Source organism: Antedon bifida, chromosome 8 (genome assembly GCF_963402885.1).
Source record: "Antedon bifida chromosome 8, ecAntBifi1.1, whole genome shotgun sequence".
Lineage (NCBI taxonomy): Eukaryota > Metazoa > Echinodermata > Crinoidea > Comatulida > Antedonidae > Antedon > Antedon bifida.
Window position 1 is genome coordinate 20,458,371 of NC_136233.1, and position 22,579 is coordinate 20,480,949.

General features: G+C 29.0%; 2 protein-coding genes across 3 annotated transcripts in view; both read right to left on the reverse strand.

The window, feature by feature from the left end:
- LOC144849744 (uncharacterized) overlaps positions 1–22,579 on the reverse strand; it is a 143,774-nt gene that overhangs the window by 29,445 nt on the left and 91,750 nt on the right. Inside the window, exons 1-12 of one of the 2 annotated variants that reach the window (XM_078706774.1) lie at positions 16,544–16,655; positions 14,628–14,676; positions 14,049–14,375; positions 12,881–13,177; positions 12,127–12,351; positions 10,557–10,634; positions 9,752–10,006; positions 9,308–9,341; positions 8,678–8,798; positions 8,069–8,123; positions 5,459–5,540; positions 3,689–3,708 (exon numbers count right to left, since the gene is read on the reverse strand). In XM_078706774.1, coding sequence (XP_078562900.1) covers positions 3,689–3,708; positions 5,459–5,540; positions 8,069–8,123; positions 8,678–8,798; positions 9,308–9,341; positions 9,752–10,006; positions 10,557–10,634; positions 12,127–12,351; positions 12,881–13,177; positions 14,049–14,375; positions 14,628–14,676; positions 16,544–16,624 — 1,624 coding nt within the window. In that variant the 5' untranslated portion in view covers positions 16,625–16,655. Of the gene's footprint in view, positions 1–3,688; positions 3,709–5,458; positions 5,541–8,068; positions 8,124–8,677; positions 8,799–9,307; positions 9,342–9,751; positions 10,007–10,556; positions 10,635–12,126; positions 12,352–12,880; positions 13,178–14,048; positions 14,376–14,627; positions 14,677–16,543; positions 16,656–22,579 lie in introns of those variants that run through there. The other variant, XM_078706773.1, reaches the window with a different exon arrangement.
- Positions 1–22,579, reverse strand: part of LOC144849759 (titin-like) — a 45,959-nt gene that overhangs the window by 6,259 nt on the left and 17,121 nt on the right. The window lies entirely within an intron of this gene.

Genomic DNA, 22,579 nt, shown 5'->3' on the forward strand with positions numbered 1-22,579 from the left:
CTGTATGGTATCAAATGAAAGCATACACAATATGCTACCTATTGCTATCCAACTTGTATTGAAAATGTTTAATTACGAAACTAATTGTATGGAAAATGTGCATATTTTGATTATTTTTATGCAAAAAATGAATATTTGGTAGCGTAATTATTATGTTTATTTATATAATATTAAATAATTTAAGTGTTTGGAAAACTATTTGGTATCAAATGAAAGCCCATAAAATATTCTATCCATTGCTACCCAACTTGTATTAAAAATCTGTAATTATGATGCTAATTTTGTTTAAAATGTGCATATTTTATTATTTTTTTACTAAAATTAGTATATTAAATAGTGTAAATTTATTTTGGTTTATTTATAATATTAAATAATTCAAGTGTTCTTTTGGTCTCAAATTGTTCAGAATATACATATTTATATTCGGTCTAACACAACTTTTAGCGAAAAAATGACCGAAAATGATTTTACTGACCTTTGACCCAAAAATGACCAAAAAACACATTTTCGGGTTAAATTATTCTTTAAAATGCCAATGAACAAACTGTATGGTATCAAATGAAAGCATACACAATATGCTACCTATTTCTATCCAACTTGTATTGAAAATGTTTAATTATGAAGCTAATTGTATGGAAAATGTGCATATTTTGATTATTTTTATACAAAAAATGAATATTTGGTAGCGTAATTATTATGTTTATTTATATAATATTAAATAATTTAAGTGTTTGGAAAAACTATTTGGTATCAAATGAAAGCCCATAAAATATTCTATCCATTGCTACCCAACTTGTATTAAAAATCTGTAATTATGATGCTAATTTTGTTTAAAATGTGCATATTTTATTATTTTTTTACTAAAATGAGTATATTAGTGTAAATTTGTTTTGGTTTATTTATAATATTAAATAATTCAAGTGTTCTTTTGGTGTCAAATTGTTCAGAATATACATATTTATATTCGGTCTAACACAACTTTTAGCGAAAAAATGACCGAAAATGATTTTACTGACCTTTGACCCAAAAATGACCAAAAAACACGTTTTTGGGTTAAATTATTCTTTAAAATGCCAATGGACAAACTGTATGGTATCAAATGAAAGCATACACAATATGCTACCCATTGCTACCCAAGTTGTATTGACAATTTTTTAATTATGAAGCTAATTGTATGGAAATATTTAATTATTTTTTGATTATTTTTATACAAAAAATGAATATTTGGTGGCGTAATTGTTATGTTTATTTATATAATATTAAATAATTTAAGTGTTTGGAAAAACTATTTGGTATTAAATAAAAGCCCATAAAATATTCTATCCATTGCTACCCAACTTGTATTAAAAATCTGTAATTATGATGCTAATTTTGTTTATTTTATTTTTTTTTTTTTTGTTTTTTTTTATATTATTTTTATTATTTTATTATTTTTTACAAAAATGAGTATATTAAATAGTGTAAATTTATTTTGGTTTAAATAATTCAAGTGTTTAGAAGATCTTGGTAAATTTACCAAGCATTTTGAACCCATTTTTACTGTTTTATCACTTTTAGATATTAATTATGTTTTTTTATATTTAGGCTGAGGGTAAATCAAATTATCCTATAACAGTTGAGATATTCTCTCCTAAATTAAATGCATACAAATCTGACCCAGGTACTAGACTATATGACATTAATTTTAACTAAAAATATTATTCATATTGGATGTTACTTTGTCCAATATGTTACATTTTCCAAACATTTAAATTATTTAATATTATATAAATAAACATAACAATTACGCTACCAAATATTCATTTTTTGTATAAAAATAATCAAAATATGCACATTTTCCATACAATTAGCTTCATAATTAAAAAATTGTCAATACAACTTGGGTAGCAATGGGTAGCATATTGTGTATGCTTTCATTTGATACCATACAGTTTGTCCATTGGCATTTTAAAGAATAATTTAACCCAAAAATGTGTTTTTTGGTCATTTTTGGGTCAAAGGTCAGTAAAAGCATTTCCGGTCATTTTTTCGCTAAAAGTTGTGTTAGACCGAATATAAATATGTATATTCTAAACAATTTGACACAAAAAGAAGTCTTGAATTATTTAATATTATAAATAAACCAAAATAAATTTACACTATTTAATTTTAGTAAAAAAGTGATAAAATATGCACATTTTTAATAAAATTAGTATCATAATTACAGATTTTGAATACAAGTTGGGTAGCAATGGATAGAATATTTTATGGGCTTTCATTTGATACCAAATCGTTTTTCCAAACACTTAAATTATTTAATATTATATTAATAAACATAACAATTACGATACCAAATATTCATTTTTTGTATAAAATTAATCAAAATATGCACATTTTCCATACAATTAGCTTCATAATTAAAAATGTTCAATACAATTCGGGTAGCAATGGGTAGCATATTGTGTATGCTTTCATTTGATACCATACAGTTTGTCCATTGGCATTTTAAAGAATAATTTAACCTGAAAATGTGTTTTTTGGTCATTTTTGGGTCAAAGGTCAGTAAAAGCATTTCCGGTCATTTTTTCGCTAAAAGTTGTGTTAGACCGCATATAAATATGTATATTCTGAACAATTTGACACCAAAAACAAATCTGTATGACAAGTGGTTGTCGAGATATAAGAACCACACATTTTTAACCTTTGACCCCGATTTTGGGCATGTTCGTCCCGGATAGCAAATTTGGCACACATTCAATGTTGTTCGTTGGGGTCAAATTATCCTATAACAGTTGAGATATTCTCTCCTAAATTAAATGCATACAAATCTGACCCAGGTCCTAGACTAAGATGACAATTTCGAAAGATAATGAATTGACCAAATAAATATAAGAATTGAAAGAGAATTTGGCACGTAGAAGCACAATGCGCGCTCTTTGAAATTTGTATAACTAAAGAAATTTAAAAACTACTTTTTAACTTCAACTGGCCATATGATAACATCACAACATCCGATAGGCTTAATTTTTATATGAATTCATATCTACATTTCATCAGCTTTTATAATAAGTTATAATCTTCAAGGTCACCTTTAATTCTGAAGAGCTGTAAAATATTCAAATATATAGTGAAGGTGAAATCACAAGACCTAGGTTAATCAAGTTTTTACACGTGATAACGTCATCAAAATGAAAACGCTGACAACTCATGAGAAAGATAAATAATTAAGCAAGCACATACTGAAATTTGTGAGAAATTCGAGCACAAATAACCGAGATGCGCTCTGTTGAATGTGATAACCTACACAAAAAGATAACAAATCCTAATTTTTAAATTTAAACATTAAATGAAGTCATCTAAAATTTAATTTCTTTATTTTAGAACTTTTAATTGTGAAAGTAAAAATAAATATATTTTCATTTATGTGCATTGTCCATGGGCATTGTCTAATGCATCACTACATTTACCATTTCACTAACATTTTATAATTTTCCTTCTAAAATTAAATTCATTATTTTAATGGCTTCCAGAAATATTACTTTAACAGTTTTTCTAAAAAACAAATAATTCATTTTGCATCAAATTTTTTGTATTTAATAATTATATACCTTGGGCATATGTATTAATTAAATAAATGTCCTAGGAAGAAGTTAAACAAATTATTGTACATAGTAAATGAAAATTGCATTAAAAAAAACATGTTACTTACTTGAGTAAGAAGTTTTAGATCTGAAAAACAAAAAAATATACACATTATAAAAAATTATGAAAAAATATAGGATTTAGAAATGGTGTTGAAATGATTGGCGTTTATTGGTCTTTCCCTCTACAATGTACTGTAATTTATTTATATTTGTAATAATTATAAATCATTTTTTAAAAAAGTACCGTATTAACATTTTATGAAAAAAGTGTGTAGCATTCCAGATATGGACTTACAGTGAAAGTAGTGATGTAATCTATATAATTTTGTTTCAAATTAAATAAATTCTATATTTGTAAAATTTGACTTCTATCAATCAATCAATCAATAGTCAAAAGTTCCAAATTATACACATGATTATGTAAGATAAGGAATAAAAATGTATATTTATTATTTATGTTGCGGTAAATTCATATAACAAAATTGCATTATTATTATGCAAATTACAATAAAATCTATAACTTGGTACTTGGTGGTTATCCTCTTTAATACTCCACTTGGAAGTCTAACAAAGAGGTAAGCTGATCTTTTGACATATACATTCAACAACTTTCCTCTTTGTAAATTGTTTCCTTTGATAATGGATGAAATCATACAAACGTTAAATTGAATAAGGTGAAACATAAAATATACGTATTTATTTTCTACATAACACACATACTTTTCTAAAAATTATCTATTTAGAATAACATGCGATACAAGAAACATTCCCCTCATTCATAAACGTTGATTAGTTGTATACTATTTTAATAGGTTTTATAAATGTTTTAATATACAATAAAAGCAAAGCTTGTGTTTAAAATACTAAAGAAAATAAGATGCACCAAGCTAAAAATACCCAATTAAAGTTATAAAAAATGTAATTTATTATAAAATAATATTCAATAAAATAGACATATGGTAATAAGTTTTTAATGAAATAATAAAGAAACAAATAATGGCAAATAAAGAAATAATCTGGTAAATTTATGTATATATGATAATACATGATTCTGACTGACAATTAGTCACATTAGAAACAATATAAATGAGCAGAATGCAACTAGCAAATGACAATATGTAAGTGTATTTTGTAGAAGACTACAACCAAAGGACAAACACAGACAGGCAATGAAGGACAGTATATAATCAATAATAAATATAGCAAACCATGGTATGTAAGATATTATTAACAACAGTAGAATTGAAAGGAAAAAGGTAAACTACCAAATTAGTCAGGCAATTAAACCCTAAAACCAATAGATAAATTGTTACAAAAAAAAAAAAACTTAAAAACTAAAATTTTTAACTACACAGAAAGTAAAGTTTGTGTGCTAGGCGGTCACAATTGTTTGCCAAAGAAGGAAAATAGATTGCCCCTTCGCTGTTCTTCAACATTCGCTCATCAAGTGTTTTGTAAAAAGCATGCACATGAATTAATCATAGAAGAATCCAATTCAAACTAGATTTAATTCGTCACTATGACGAATTATAGGTTATATGCATTGATTTAAATAAAGATAATTGATTTGTAAAAGATATATTGATTGATTGATTTTCTCAGAATCTTTAATTATTTATAATATATGATAGGATCTTGCTAACGCAAATACAATAGCCGGTACCACAATCCGATCAAAGATCCCTCTGCGTATAATGTCATAAACCACATTTGTTACATAATAATAAAGACATAAGTGACTTTTTATCTAGATTCTATTATAAATCATGTGTATAATCTATACACTAAGAAATAAATTTGAACAAACAATACGGATAATAAAAAAAAAATCTTACTTCGTTTCCCAAGGTGAGACTCGATCTCGGTACCTTGAATGCCATAGAAACGAGCACAGACCACCGAGCCATACACAACTGACTAAAAGAAATAGATTATTACATACCGCAATGAATTATAAATTTTTACTAAGATGACATCTTTAAAAATGTAAAAAAATGATGCACTGTCAAACTATATACTTTTAACTTTAATATATGAACTTCTTAAGAAAGTTAATGTTAAGTTTGTTATTTCGGCCTAAGAAAATGTCATAATTTGTTTGATTGTCGAAATTATTTTTTTTAAATTTAATATGCAATTAATGATGACTTAATCAACTTTTGTTCTCTTAATTTGATAATAAATCATACATATGATACATACACTTCAAGAAAATGAAATAAAAAATAGGTGTTCCCCAGCATTCTGACGATATATATTAATTTTAAAATTTAGCATATTTTCACCATTTTGTTAACTTATACATACGTAGCCTGTCACTTTTGACGTGCTCGTATAACGCAATTTCGAGTTGAAAAGTGAATCAAATATGATGGTATTATTAAAGAAAGATTGTAAAATAGAAATTGGGCAAAAAGAGTGCGCATTAACTTTTAACGCGCAAAAATCTGCGCACTTATGGCAATTTTTTAAACGCTTAAAATTGCCTGAAACGTACTGTAATTTCATCGAAAATAAATTTTGACAATTTTTAACATTTTAAGCGCGCGTACGCAAGCGTTATATGCACTACGCACATAATTGTATTGCCATATGATGAAATATGACCTGACATTTATGAGTACCAAATTTTGTATAATTGTGATTCATGCTTGTGAAGAAATGATTACAAACGTGATTTCGTTAAATCGCGCGATTTTGATTGCGCACCATGAAAACATAACCACACCGACTCCTGGCCATAAGGAATATACTCTGAAAAATTGACTTAGCTAGATGAAACTGATATCAAGATAATTGACGGACAAAATAGTGCTAAGGAAAGAATAAATAAATAAATAAATAAAGAAATAAATAAAGATCCTGACAGAATCAAGAGGTTATATGCATGATAATGCATATAACCTAATTATGTTTTTGCTGACCTGAAGAATCTGAAATCCTCCATTATTCATGGCTTGTAAATTATAAGAGGTTTTGGCAATTCTCATATAGGAAAAAAACTATAAGCATTTCAGTAACTTTGCATGGATGTAGATGTGTTGTACAAATCAGTGAAAGAAATAGAAATGGCTGTAGTAACTCTTTGGTCACATAGCAAAAAATACTTCATATAATAAATGAAGTTTTATATGTAAAAGGTTATTTTGTGTAATTTTGCATAATAATGGGTAAATATGAACAACAAAAAAGCAGTGTATTTTTATCATAAAAAAACCACAATAAATAAATATCAAATACCAAAAACTATTACCATCCATTCAAGTCTTTAGCTAGAACATGAAATAAAAAATAACACAACACTTAAAGAATACAGCTGTGGTGATGGCATATAGCAAAAAAAACAAAAAAAAAACTATACTGTACAGTAATTATTAGGAATTTGAGTTGTCATTGTCTTTGTTTTAACTATACCTAATACATACGTAATCTTAATTTACAAATAAAAATATATTAATTTATGTTTATACAATATTGATACTTCTTCTATATCAACAATACATTTTTGTTCAATCAATCAATCAACCAACTTTAGAATATATAGAACCATAAAGAGTACTAAATGCTTTTATGTGCTGATCACTTTAAAAAAAATGATTTAAAACAGACTAACATAATAATACAAATTCAATATTAGTTCATCTGTATGAATCTCTATAGCCAGCTTGCATAACAGAAATAGGTTTAAAAGTAAAAAGCTGGAAATTACGAGAAAACACATTAGCATGACCTCCAAAATTAGATAGAACAAAAATTAAAAAACAAATTGTTGTTGTGAAAAGTGAGGCCGTATCAATTTGATCTCTGGTGCGTGTGCGTACAATTTAAGGACTATAGTGCTGTTTGGCTGTATCACACCAAGAGTGAAAGAGTCGCTATCCAATGGGGTTTGAACAATGCCATAAAAGCAGAAAAAAAAAAAAATCAGAATTGATGCATATGTCTTTACACAATTATTGTCATAGAAATTGTGATTGCATAACTTAAAAAATAGCTATAACAATATATATATTCAAACATTTTTTTGTGCATGCCACTGCGCTTTTTAAGTTTTTAAATAAAGATTCTTACTGTATGACCGATGTTGAAGGGTCCTCCTTAAATAAAGAGAAAACAAACATAGATATTGTAACATTAATAACTTAATAACTTCTAATAAATAAACCTGTACTTCATTAGCAATTTCTACAATACAATGATTTAATTTCTGAGACAGAATAGTTCGCTTGATTGAGTTTGGTCACCCTATTAATTACTCCCTTACCCAAACAAAATATTTAAGTTGATTGATTGATTGATTGATTGAAGTAAAAGGTATACATTCAACTCTATTGAAACAGGACTTTTTGGAATGAATATCAAGCAAAAAATAAACTATTCATGTTCCACCTGAAGCTAAAAAAAAGTAATCAAGAGAATAAATAAATAGCAAAGTTTATACCCACCAGATGTTTCTTGATGTTCTGCTAAAAGTTCACTACCTTCATCAACAGGATTTGTCTTCGAAAACAAAATTGAAACAGATTTTACATTTAAGGATGTTTTAAAATACTGTAATGTTTAACACAATTATTTAATTTTTTTTTTTCAATATGACAGTAAAATACATAGAATAATTCAATTTTTTTTTAAATCAACATTAATTGTTGGTTGTTTCATGTGGTAGGATATTTCTTGCCTTGACAGTTGTAAAATAAGATGATTTTGAGATTGATAGAAAATTCAGAAACTGTAAATAAATAGCAAGATAGCTCGGCATAACATTGTAAGCATATATGCTATATTTATTTATCTATTTAAGAATTTGTAGGAAAGTGAAAATTCAATATACTGTATATCAACATACAAAATAACTAGACATAATTTAATGTTAATGACTGGTAGAATAATGATGGTAGAATTAATTATTGACCTAGCATTTTAAGAGTAAGGTTTGGGAGTAGATATTTATATCCGACAGATATACCAATATGATATACAATAGATAATTATTTATTATTTTCAAGTTAGTTGAGAATCAAAAGTTAGTTTTATACTATTCTCATATTACCAACCTCGGATGTTTCTCCAGATTTAGGAAGTGCAGAAGTGTCAACAAGAGGAACATCTGCACCATCAGGATCTTCTCTTTCACTGCCGTTCATGCGAATCTCTTCACCACTTCTACTACCACTGCTGTAGGGTTGACACAATAAAAGATAATATTACAACACAGGTACCTCTGTACAATCAAGACATTCTCTTTCATTCACCCTCAGCTAATACTCTACACTCCTCTGTTGCAACTGGGTCAATATAATAAACAGTTTTTTTGTTATAAATTGAAATAAAATTTATTGTGAGAGTTTTCATACTTTGATTAAAATTTAAAAAAGTAAAAATAATGTATGTAATTATGTTAGGTAAAGGTAAGTCTGTCCAGTATTCAGTTCTGAACGTAGAGGAATGAGCTGTTAGGAGCTCATTGTACTAAGCCTCGGCATTATGTGGTAGGGTGGCCAGTTTCTTTCCACGCCGCCTTATCCTCTCTAGTATTTTCAACCAGGTACTCATTTACAGCTGAGTAGACTGGGAGTTGTCAGGAATAGAACCCAGGTCTCTCTGTATGACAGTCACGTGTCCTAACCACTCGGCTATCCAACTTCTTATCATTATGTTACAATGGTGAAAAAACCTAAACTAACCTGTGTTTCTTTTTATCTTTACTGTTGTATTCAACTATGACATAAAACAAAGAGTTAATGCATTTAATAGAATATATTGAAACAGACAAATACAGTCAATGTATAAACTGTACATGAAACATTTTATTAAAAAGGAAAGTGAATCAATAAGGTTTTATTGTCCAAAAAAATACAATAAAAAATAATAATTACATTAATTAACTGATGATTTGAAAAAAAATTGAAATAAAATAGTATGAAAAATAATAATACTTTAGGATAAATAAAAAATATGTAATAACTTCAATTCAATTCAATTCAATTTCTTTATTGCTGCAAATGCCATCAAGGGCTAATATCCGCTTAAACATACTACATCATACAAACATATTTATACATATTTACATTTAAAATTTAAACACATAACATTTATAGGCATTACTACTGTAGTAGTTATTAACTTACATGATTTGAGGCAGTATTCAATACAACAAAATCCACAAAAGTAAGCACAGCAATAACAGATAAACTGACAGACTGTTTTCCAACTACTGAATTGCTGTTGATTTGAACCAATCACCTTCTCTTCTTTCTTTATTCCAAAAGTCTTGAACCTTGCAATACTTGGACGGTATTTAAAACTCATCTCAACTAGTTCACCACCTTCAACTGTCACTGTATCTTTATTACTCCACTCAATATTCTTGCAATACATAAAATCTAAAAGTAAAATATTATCCTTAATATTTAACATTGTTTTAATGTTATTATCAAACTTTATATATTATTTGAAAATAAATTATTCCATCTAGAAAATTTGTTTGTTCTCTAGCACTGTCTGTGTAATATTTTCCAGAACATATCGAATTGGTTTTCAACAAGAATTTAAAATGGTGTAAACAAATAAACAAAGAAGCTATTATCAATTATTATAATACATTGTACATTAATCATGGACATTCATTTTTTTACACAAAATCTGAATGAAGAAATAATAAAAAATGGTATAAAACAGTATAATAAATAATGTTAATGAATGAATATTAAGAAAACTATATTTATTTAAATTCCATCTAAATACACATGCTAAATGCTATGAAATTTATATAAATATTATTTAATTCACTGTGCAAATAAGAGCACTGAGGCAGACATACCTTATTGAATTCAAATGGGGCATTTAAAAATAAAACAATTAAGGGATAACCTTATATGCCATGCTATGCAAACGAGGCAAATATTTAAAAATGGGAGATGATACTTTACTTACAAACAAGAAACAGTAACCATAGGAACAAACCAACAACAACAACAACAATCAGGAAGATGAGGATGAACGATCCAGCACCTGTTGAGCGTGTAAAAAAATATTCAAGACTTCCATTATTAAAACACAGATACATTTATGAAAGCTAAGGTATTGCTTAAAACAGAATTATTCTTATTATTTTATAATAATATTATTAAACTAACTTTTAAAACCAAAGCACTAAAATATTTTAAAATGCTGTCCAGAAAATCATCAACTCTTAGTAAGTCAAATATGATATTTTACATATATTAATCATTGATAATCATACAATTTTACATTTGTTAATTTTGTAGGTGTGGCTACTATAATACAGGAACTGTAGTACACTGTAATGTGTTTATTTTGAATCTATATACAAAAAAATCACAATGATTCAGGATGACCCAAATTAATACAGTACTAATAAAAATAAATATCTAACTAAATTGTTTACTTATCTAGAAAATAATAGGAAATTGAATAAAGGAAGTCACTCAGTAAGCCTAGTAAAACAATGTGGTAATACAGATGAATTTTCCACCAGTGGTGTATACCGACAATACATTATTTATCAATTTAAAATCACAATCAAATTCATTGAATTGAGTAATAATGTTCCAACAACCTCAAAAGTTGCACTAATATGCCTAGAATAGGATCATTTTGCTAGATGCTAAAATTTGTCAAAAATGTATGCTATGTTAAGAAAATGTATGCTACTACTAAGGTCTGATTTGTGATAGACAATCACATCGAACAGTCATTCCTTTAGGTATATATATCAATTCCTAAAAATGTATATCTGTGTTTACTGGCATTAAATATTAGTATTTTACTGTGAATAATGGGTTTGTTAATTTACTTTGCATTTGTAAATTGTAACTTAAATATTTTCTAAATAAACATGTTTGAATGGGTGCCATTAAATTGTAATGAGTGGGTAGGTGAATAGCAAGTGTTAGCAACATGAATTTCATATAATGGATTGAGTGAAAGTTTGTATTTTTATTTATTTTTTTGGTTTTTTAGATATTTGAGTGAATTAATATACATACATTATTCTGATAAAAAAAAAGTTGATAGGAATTTAAAATATTTAGTGTACATAGAAACATTCTATTGTAAACTTTTCAGTTAATAAAAAAGTAGCTGTCAAAAGGGAGCACCATAATGTACATTATAATGCTGTAGCATTATTATGTTTGATTGGAACAATGCTAGTAGATTAGAACCACTGATAAATCCAAATTGAGATTGATATACATTTTGGCAATTTTGTACTCAGAGTTTAAATGGAACTTTGGAACTTTCTTTTTTGAGATGCAGTCAGTGTTTACTTCTAGTTTTTGCTTCTATACAAACATGGTATCCAATGTTTAAAATTATGCGCATGCAGTTAACACATACTGTATGATGCCACTGAAAAAACAGTGCGATATGCACAAATGCTATTAAATAAATGTTTACTAACGGTGTACACAAAACATTATACATGAAATTAAGAGATTTATTTAAACGAAACATGAATGCCTACAGTATAGTAAATTACCTGTATCACAGTTCCCTAGTGTGGTTGTATCATTAAGCTTTCCATTCTCTGCATAACATGTAAGACTTGATTGACATATCTCCTCATTAATTTCTATAGTTGCTGTATTTTCTCCTTTCTTAACCACTTCTCCATCTTGTAATATCAATACTGATAATGGCTTGGGATAGCCCTCTGCTGTACATGTTGCAATACCATCTTCAGATGTAAAAGTAACAGTGATATCTAAAAGGATTTAAAGATCAGTGTGAATGCACATCCCGTATAATGTACTGATAAAAATAAATGTAAAGCTGACCACTTAAAAACTAGTTTTAGTTCATGTTTATAAACACCTCAAATTTCTGTATTCAATTCTTGATTTTTCCAGAAATTCACAGTAGGCCAACAGGATGACAATGCACCCTATACTAATAGTTATACTTTGCTGTGTTCTCATGAAACAACAGAAGTTGTTGATACATGAGTACTAACAAACAATAAACTCATATCTTAACTGGTACAGATAGTACTGTTACAGGTTCAAGTAATTGTCTACATAGAGACATCTGCTAGCCGTTGGCATAAAGTTGGTATTAGGATTAATGCTACTTTTAAAGGCACAATATTTTGTTGAGTGTACCACAGACATTGCAGATACAAAATAAAAAATAATCCCACACTCCACCACATCAAAATTTCACAACCGCAATATTTTATTTATAATTAATGTATGTGCACAGATTAGTTAATGTTTAAATAATGTTTTACATACAATGTACAATCAAGTTTTTTCCAACACTTGTTTTAGCATCCTGTCCTTTAAACTGATCACTTTCTGCTTTACATGTATATCTCCCACCATCTTCTTCAGTAGCTGATTTAATATTAAGAACTGACTCTGTACTGCTATTTGCAATCTCATATCTAGAAGGGTTGTTGACTGTCTGTCCATCTTTATACCAAGTAATGTGAGGAATAGGATCACCATCAGGTTTACTACATGTAAAGGTCACTGATTGACCTTCATAGACAGTGCTTGCTGAAGCAATAAAAAGTGGTTGATCCAAGTCTAAAATGGAAAGTACAAAATGAACTTGCTTTACAAAATTATATTTACTAAAAGTTGATGCTAAACATGGTATCAATAAAGAACTATATTGTTTGAAGGTTTGCATGGCGAAATCGAATGTTGATATAAAGTTTGCGGTACACCACGTGTGTTAGTTCTGAAAAGAACTGTTGAGTTTCTCGACGTTTCGATCAATATACTTTGATCGTCCTCAGGAGTGAGATTCTCACTCCTGAGGACGATCAAAGTATATTGATCGAAACGTCGAGAAACTCAACAGTTCTTTTCAGAACTAACACACGTGGTGTACCACAAACTTTATATCAATAAAGAACTAGTAAACATCCCTTTTTAGTTGCTTGTTCTAATGTTACTGTTTCTGCTTTGTCATGCACGCTAAACTCCATCCAAAAAAGCTTCATGAAAGAATATACTGTAGTATAGTTTCCATATTAACTGTAGACTAAAGTGCTATATAATTAATATATTATTATATATAGTCATAATCATAAATGGTTATGCGGTTCATGCAAAAAGAGCCATTTAAAGAAAATTTTCCTTGAATTGAAAATAGGTAGACATTAAAGTACTTTATTTTATATGTTCAGTATTATGCTAAAATGACTGTAGGTGGTATACCCAGACTGGTTAAATTGAGTAAGAAGTAGTGGTTTCAAAACCTTTATAATAGTTGTTAGTACAGTGAATGATATTAATATTTGATAAATTTAATTAAATAACAAATTTAGACATGGGAATTTATATAATAGTGATTTTAGAATGATTTATTTATGACTTAAATTAAAAATAAATCCAAATACCAAATACTATAGTAGAAAAATTCTATTCATTTTTATGATATTATACTCACAATATACAGTTAGAATAGATGGATTTGAGCTTTTAATATCTCCATTTGTTGTTTGTATCTCACACTGAAATCTTCGTCCAGAATCATTTCTCATTGGCTGTGACATCATCAAGTCAGCTTTCCCAAGTGTTATGTTTAATTTAAAACGTCCATGTTGTATCTTCTTATCATTCACAAGGTTTGTAGAGCCATCGTCACTTAGTTCATCCCATTGTATTTCATCAGGTGTAGTAGAATTAAATTGTGAATAATCACAAGTTATCACCACTTCAGCATCACCTTCTTTAGATGTCTCGTCAGACGTTGTCACCAACTGAGGATTTGCTCCTAGAAAAAAAAAACATACAAAAAAACACCAAATCACAAGTTTAAACATAACACGAATATGATCTGTAAATGATAGTACCTTTTGCAATCTACTAATAACAAATGTATAGTTTTATATAACAAAACATTTTTTATTGATACTGTATCCACACATCCAATTTGAGAGTTAAAGTACACATACACTTTGTCATTTTAACATTATGACAAATTAAAAAGATAAGACATTAAAACAGCTCATAAAATAGCTTTTACCTTGAATAATACTCAGCAATATAACAAGGAAACAGACAGCTTCTAAAGCCTAAAAAATTAGAAAAAAGCAGAATATCAATTAGTTTAAATGTGTATGCTCACTTTACATGTCGTAATATGTCTAACTAAACATTTTATTGAATTGAAATTGAACATTAATGTCAAGTTTGAGGTTATATTGCTGATGGCTTAAGATTATGAATGTCTAAATGTTAATTTGATAAACAAATTAATTTCAAAGTTTTAAGGTCAATTGAAAAAAAAAGCCGATATTGGAGAAAAGCGCAAGATTTCAGGTGAGTGGCACGCGACCTTGAGGTTGGGTAAAAAGCATGAATGTGAGACTGGATATGCATGGACATTATTAGATTAGACGTACAGTACAATAGATACAGTATGTACTGAACTGGAGATGAAACGCCTACATACTGTTACATGCTTTTATATACTGTATAGTAGTACAGTGCTCTGTCTGGTGTTGTTTCATTCGTCGATGATACTCACTATTTTATTTAAATAATAACATTATTAATTTGTATAATAACTTTAATAGCGAATTAACAAAGATTTGTGCTTTTGATAAATACTACTAAAACCAATTATATTTTATTTAATTCACACCGTAGAAAGTCTAAACTTAAACTAAAAAATCTAAATATTTATCTTAATGGCAATATCATCAAACAGCCATCAAAAGTATATTTGCCATAAAATATCCAAATATATTGGGATTATTAACAAACTGAAGCAGCCAACTTTACCACTAATATCATGAAACGAGTTGTAAGAATTATTTTGTTATCTCATGTTATTGCTCATAGTGAACCTATTTAAGAAGTTGAACATTCTAAATATTTATGATCTACATAACATAAGTTTTATCTATAATTTATAAATATGTAAATAATGTATTGCCCAATCTCTTTCTCAAACATGTCTTGTAAACATAACGTTATGTAACATTTATCATCTTAGAAATACCAAAGGATTGGAAGTACCATTACGAGGCTAAACAAGACTCAATGTTTTGTTATAGTACCGTATATCATGGTCATAAGTTATGGATTGAACTGTATACAAAAATGACTTGCTGTAAAAAACTTAAATATTTTAAAAATCTGTTAAAAACATATATTTCCAAATACAAATAATGTGCCGTAATTGATTTTTTATTTGTTTTCTTCCTGTGTGTTCGGACAGTAGTTAAATTGTGGTTTTCAGTGATGAATAACTATAACACTTCTAACAATATTACTTTATTGCTATTATATTTGACATTAAGATGACCTTCAAAGGGAACATACAAAGAATACAATTTAATGTACCACAGACCGTCTGAATCAAATTATTCCGGTGGGGTGGATCCAGGGGTAGCGCTTGCTTTGCGATACCATTTTTGAAAATTAAAATTAGATACGAAAACAAATATAGACACGCCTCCGTAAAATGTTGCACAAAGGGAGCGCACTTGGTCAGACTGTCTCCCTCCTCAATTACCTAGTTTCGTTTCGTTTCCTGCCTCGCACTTTCTTTTGGGAAATGATAAAATGATGCCTCGCATTTTTTGTTGATGGCAAAACGATGCCTAACATAATAATTTGACATTCCTCTTTCCTTTTTTTATTACACCTAGCTAGCCTAAGGCTACTATACTAAAAAGCCTAGCTAGTACCTACTACTACTATGCTAGCTAGGCTGGGAGGGCCTATCTAGCTAGGCCTATAGTAGGGACCTATAATATCTCTAGCCTATAGTGCTATACTATAGGCCTAGACTAGTAAGTACTACTACTACACTAGCTAGCCTCTCTACTAGGGCCTAGCTAGTCTAGTTAGTGTAGGGGCCTATACTAGATAAATTAGGCCCAGAAAAAGAAAGCGGAGAATCTTAAACCAAATTAAAAACTGCTTACTAACTTTATGTCTAGGTCCAGGCCTACTACTAATAGGAATAGGCCTAAAAGTAGGCCGTATAGTGGGTCTAATGTTTAATGCCATCACTCTTCCACAAGTTAAAATCTCTGGTCGACTGCAAGAAATCATTTAATGAAATGTTAATATATCTAAATAAATCAAACGTAAGCGTATTTTATGTGGGGAATTCCCCTTGTTTTTTTTTTCTACGTAGGGCGCCACCAGCGGACGTTTCAAAGTGTTTGTATCGATCGATCAATATTGGAACTAGAAAGATGGAGGAACTCGGACAGTGCAGCATATTATAAGTATAATTTCCCTACATATGATTTACCCCAAATTGTTTTGTTTTGTCTTAGTGCAGAGTGTGATTTGGGTATTTGCAATAAGAACTTTTTTTTACTATTTTATATTTATTATTTTTTATTCTTAATAATATTTTATATTGTAATTTCTTTTTTACTATGAAACTTGACGTTACCTTAAGACTTCTCTCCTATCTTTTAACACTAGCAGGTCTGAAAATAATAATAAAAAGTGGTGCAGGATTGTGATCCTGGTCCTTGACTACATCTATATGTGGTTCAATTTGGTAACTGGCAAACTTGTTGAGTAATCCTACAAACAGACAAACAGTACAGACACACGCGATCGACTACGCGGAGGTAATACTTATGTTATCCATACTTAACCTTACACTTTAAATGGTACACACAAAAAAGGTGCAGCCATACTGTACATAAAAATGCATGACATCCAAACGTCAATAATATTTTGAATAGGCCTAATAGAGATCAATAATTATGTCTGCTTTTGAACATTCAGGGGTATGGTTTGGATGTATATGGTATATTTAACACACATTTAAGTAGGCCCCTATTGATATGAATGTATAAAAAGGATCTTATTTATAACTTTTTTATCACAAACTCTGTACACGGAAAAGAAAAGAGAAATATATTTCCTGAAATGAAATGAATGATGAACTTTAATAAACATTAATAAATTTAATGCTCTTTTATTAAAGGCATTACAATGTTATCACCAATGCAAAGGGTCAATGCGAAGTTGTATATACAACTAAACATTTTATTTAATTAATTATTTTGCTTAATTTAATTAATTTTAATAAATATTCTTCCTTATTTGCAATATTGTAACATTATCTGGGCAGCCGACTTTAATACTACTATATGAAAATTCTTAAGTTACAGAAACGAGTTTTATTTTATTGCTCATAGTGAATCTGCTTTTTTTTGGTGTAATTACCCATGAAAATCTAAATTGGTCTAGCCATCAAAAGTATATTTGCAATAAAATATCCAAATATATTGGGATTAATAACATAATGATTATAAACAAACTGAAGCACTTTTTCATATTTTGCTTAATTTATATAATTAATTTTAATTAAATATTCTTCCTCGTTTGCAATATTGTAATTATCTGGGCAGCCGACTTTACTACTATATGAAAATTCTTAAGTTCCAGAAACGAGTTGTAATAATTATTTTGTTATCTCATTTTATTGCTCATAGTGAACCTATTTAAGAAGTTGAACATTCTAAATAACATAACATACAGGTTTTATCTATAATTTATAAATATGTAAATAATGTATTGCCCAATCTTTACAGTATCTCAAACATCTCTTGTAAACATAACGTATGTAACATTTATCATCTTAGAAATACCAAAAGATTGGAAGTACCATTTACGAGGCTAAACAAGACTCAATGTTTTGTTATAGTATATGGTCCAAGTTATGGAATGAATTCAATTCAATTCAATTCAAAATTCTTTAATCATCCCACATGGGGCAATTCAAATAAAAAGGTCTGGATTAAAATGATCTTACAAAATACACAATATATCACAATACACAAAACAGTACAATATAACAAGAGTTAAAGTTCAAGAATTTAAAAGTTGGATGAACTGTACTGAACTACAAAAACGACTTAAAATATTGTTAAAATCTGTTAAAAACATATATTTCCAAATACAAATAATGTGCCAGAATTGATTTTTTATTTGTTAAATGAAATATCTAATAAATTTAAGAATTTTTTTAGGATTATAATAATAGATCGATAGAGCTAATGATTTGTCATGCAGTTGTCATAAATTGTTCTCTTTACGTAATTGTTTGCATAATAAAAGACACAGATGAAGATTCGCTATATTATACAGATATTGCCTGCTTAGAGGTGAAATATAAGATTTGACATCCCCGAGGGAATGATAATGATATTATGTTCGAGGGAATATATATATCCCGAAGCGGCAGCTGAGGGATATATAATTCCCCTAAAACATAATATCATCCCGAGGGGATGTTAAATCTTATATTTTACCGATATAAAAGGCGATATCTGTTATATTATATAGCCAAGAACAAGTCTGCTGGGTTGGGTGAAGCTAGGCTAGGCCTCCTATAGTATTTGTATTGTATGTAAACAAGCCTCCTGCCTAGACACCTTACCTTGCGAAGAATAATATACAGATAATTACTAATTAATGATTCCTTGGCAATAAAATATTCACTTAGGCCTAGGTCGTTTAAATTAACAGAAGAATTTCCATCAATAAGCCTATTAATAATAATATTATAATAAGGTAGGCCGAATAAACAATTCGTCGTCTTCTCTTCGAGGAGCCGAATCACCGGATGTTCAGCGCGTACTAGTTACTAGGTTACTACCGTGAGTATTGACCAATCACAAACGGTGTTTCATCACATTTAGGGAGGACTAATAACAAATGAGGGCGCTATGTATGCATAGTTTAAATAGTTTAGATGATTAATTTCTTCAAGCAACTTCCGTGGCGCAGTGGTTCAAGCGTTGTCTTGCGATGTGACAATTCCACCCGAGTTTAAATCCAGTAGATGACTTTTGTTTATTTATCGGCGAACGCGAGTGTTGCCACACGAAAATTACACAGTCAATATCATCGAACTCGAGAATGTATATGATTATTAACAGGGGACACGATAATTACGCGAAAATTACTCAGTCAATATCATCGTTCTCGAGGATATATACGATTTACGATCCTCGCAGCGATAGTCATGTGACGCAGTTTCAACCAATCACGTTCACGTATTTACATAGGCTATGTAATATAATATATTAACTACAGTACATATTATAAATAGAGGTAGGTAAATTATTATATGCATAATAGTAAATACAATATTATGCCTAATATAATATTTAAACGTGTTTAGAAATGGTCATTTTGAAAAGACACAGTCCTTCTCCGAGACTCAAATTAATGATTGATAATAAATATTTATTAACCAATTAAAAAATATCCACATAAATAATCTAGTTCCTAAAAAATATCAATTAAATTTATGAAGAAAATGTATATCCTGCTAGCATGCATCTCGCTCCATACAAAATAGCGCGACCGATTTCAAACGCGACCGATATCATCAAACAAAAGTATAGGCTAGCTCTAGCGGCGCAACATACAAAATACCGGAAGTCGCGACCGATTTCATCGTAAACCCCTAGTACTAGCATCCATAGGCCTCTAGGCTCCTAACTCCTAACTAGAGGGGGAACTCCGAAAGCGCATACCTACGCCTAAAGTATAATTCCCCTACATATGATTTCCCCCGAATTTTTTGTCTTAGTGCTGAAATGTTGATAGGCCCATTCCAATAAGAACTTTTGTGTATTTATTTATTTTTTTTAAAATATTTTTTATTCTTAATAATATTTTATATTTTAATTTCTTTTTAGGTCTACTATGAAACTTAACGTTACCTTAATACTGCTCAGTACCAGATCGTTAGCTTTTGAAAATTTAACACTAGCAGGTCTGAAAATAATAATACATTATAATAATAAGTGGTGTAGGATTGTGATCCTGGTCCGGATTGAGTGGTCCTTGACTACATATCTATCTGTGGTTCAATTTGGTAACTGGCAAACTTGTTGAGAATAATCCACAAACAGACACACGCGATCGACTACGCGGAGGTAATACTTATTTATACATACAAAACAGTGTAAAGTAAATTCTACTACAAAAAGTATAATTTTGTTATTATAAATATAATACAATTATTGTGTGTATTATAAATGTGGATGGGCGTTTATTAGAGATTATTATTCAAAGTGATGCTTTATTGAAGAGGCGTTTATTCAAATAAATACCATCCTAATAATTAATACATTATTTAATTTAAACATCTTTTGAAACTAACTTCCGCGACAGATTGGGCCGTTTCGGCCCAAGAAAGAAGACAATTTAGACGGCTTGCAACATGGGCAGACATCCCAATCCTAACGGGACATTCTTGAACTATGAAATGACGGATACTATAAAGAATATTACGTTTATAATTTACAGTTCCTTTCTTTTTTATTCAAAAAATAGAATAAAAGAATACTAAAATCAAACATTGAAAAGTCATAATATAAAATAATATATATAGTGTAATAATTTGGCCTTTGACCTAGACTCCAAAGGCAAAATTAATTTAGTTATTCTGAATTTTAAGGATAATGTTTGTATGTGTTTAAAACATTCTTTACAAAAAATTTGTGGTGGTTAAAGAGAAAATTATGGAAAAAGTTTTCAAATGGCAGCCATTTTAAATTTATGGAAAATAAGTAATTACTAATAAACAACCCAGGGTAGATTTTAGATACTAATATATTATATAGGCCTATATTTTAGTGTGTTTTAACAACAACAAAAAAACATTTTGGACTGAAAAAGCTATACCACCTATTTCTATATTACAAATAACATGAGAAAATGTAAATTTCAACCATTTATCTAGAAACACCACACAGAAATTACATGATTCCCCACGATAATTTTAATGTTAACAGCAAGAGCAAGCTTTCAGCCAACCATGCCTGCACCATGGTTGCTTTTGAAGCGTTACCATCGGAGTTATAGCTCTTTGAAAAACATAAAAACATTCCAATGTATGAAATTCCTGAAAACACCTCTAAGAAAAATAATGGTATCTCCTAAATTCAATAATTGATTTACCTAAATTTTTGTTTTACATTAGAGCAAGATTGGTACAAAAAGATTTCATAAAATCTATTCACAAATTCTTTTTCATAGGTTCCCTACCTAAATAAGAACAAAATTCACATGCCAATTCATGCCAAAATGGTAAAATCACACACCTGGTACCATGGCAACCATTCATTTTTTGTCCAAAATATTTCAGTTTTGTTATATATACCTAAAGTGTGATTAATTACCAAAGTATGAAGAAAATTCATTTTTTTGGCATTTGACCACTTCTTAATGAAATAGGTCGATATTTGTAGTCAATCGCTCTTAATATGCTATCACCAAATGCAAAGGGTTATGCGAAGTTGTATATACAGATAGGGCAAAAGCCTATGTCTCTAAAATGCAAATCAATGTTTTTTACCCATCTATTTTGACTTATTTATATTATTTTACTTTATTATATGTTGTCCTTCTGTTTACTCCAATAATTTTTTAGCCGCTACGAAACAAAAGATCTTTATTTAAGTTGTCCTACCAAACCGAAGTATGCATTTAGTATCGGCTACCAAAGAACTAGATATGACCGTAGCGTACTGCCCTCTTTATAACAAACTTTGTCATAAACTGTATTAATAACTAAATTGACAAACGATAATAATAGTTATCTGATAATAGTAGCTACATGGTGATGTCATGATCTAATAAAGATCAAAACGTCGAATCATGGCTTCCCTCTTGTTATTATGAGTCAGTTTTTACTATAGCTAGTAGTAGTTTAGAACGACCATGTATATTACAAGCTTGTAAACATTCTTTTTAAAGTTAATAAATAAGGTTAGACGGCTGAGTGGAACAACGTTATACATTAAAATGTTTTAGATAAACTGTTGAATAACTTTGCATAATAAATTCTGCTATCATGTACGGTTGCATAGTCACTGATGACCATTCATATTTTGTTTTATTAAATGCCCTTTATGTTAATTTAATTCTTACGTATTGTTGTTGCTATTTTCAGTACTATTTGTTCATACTGCATAC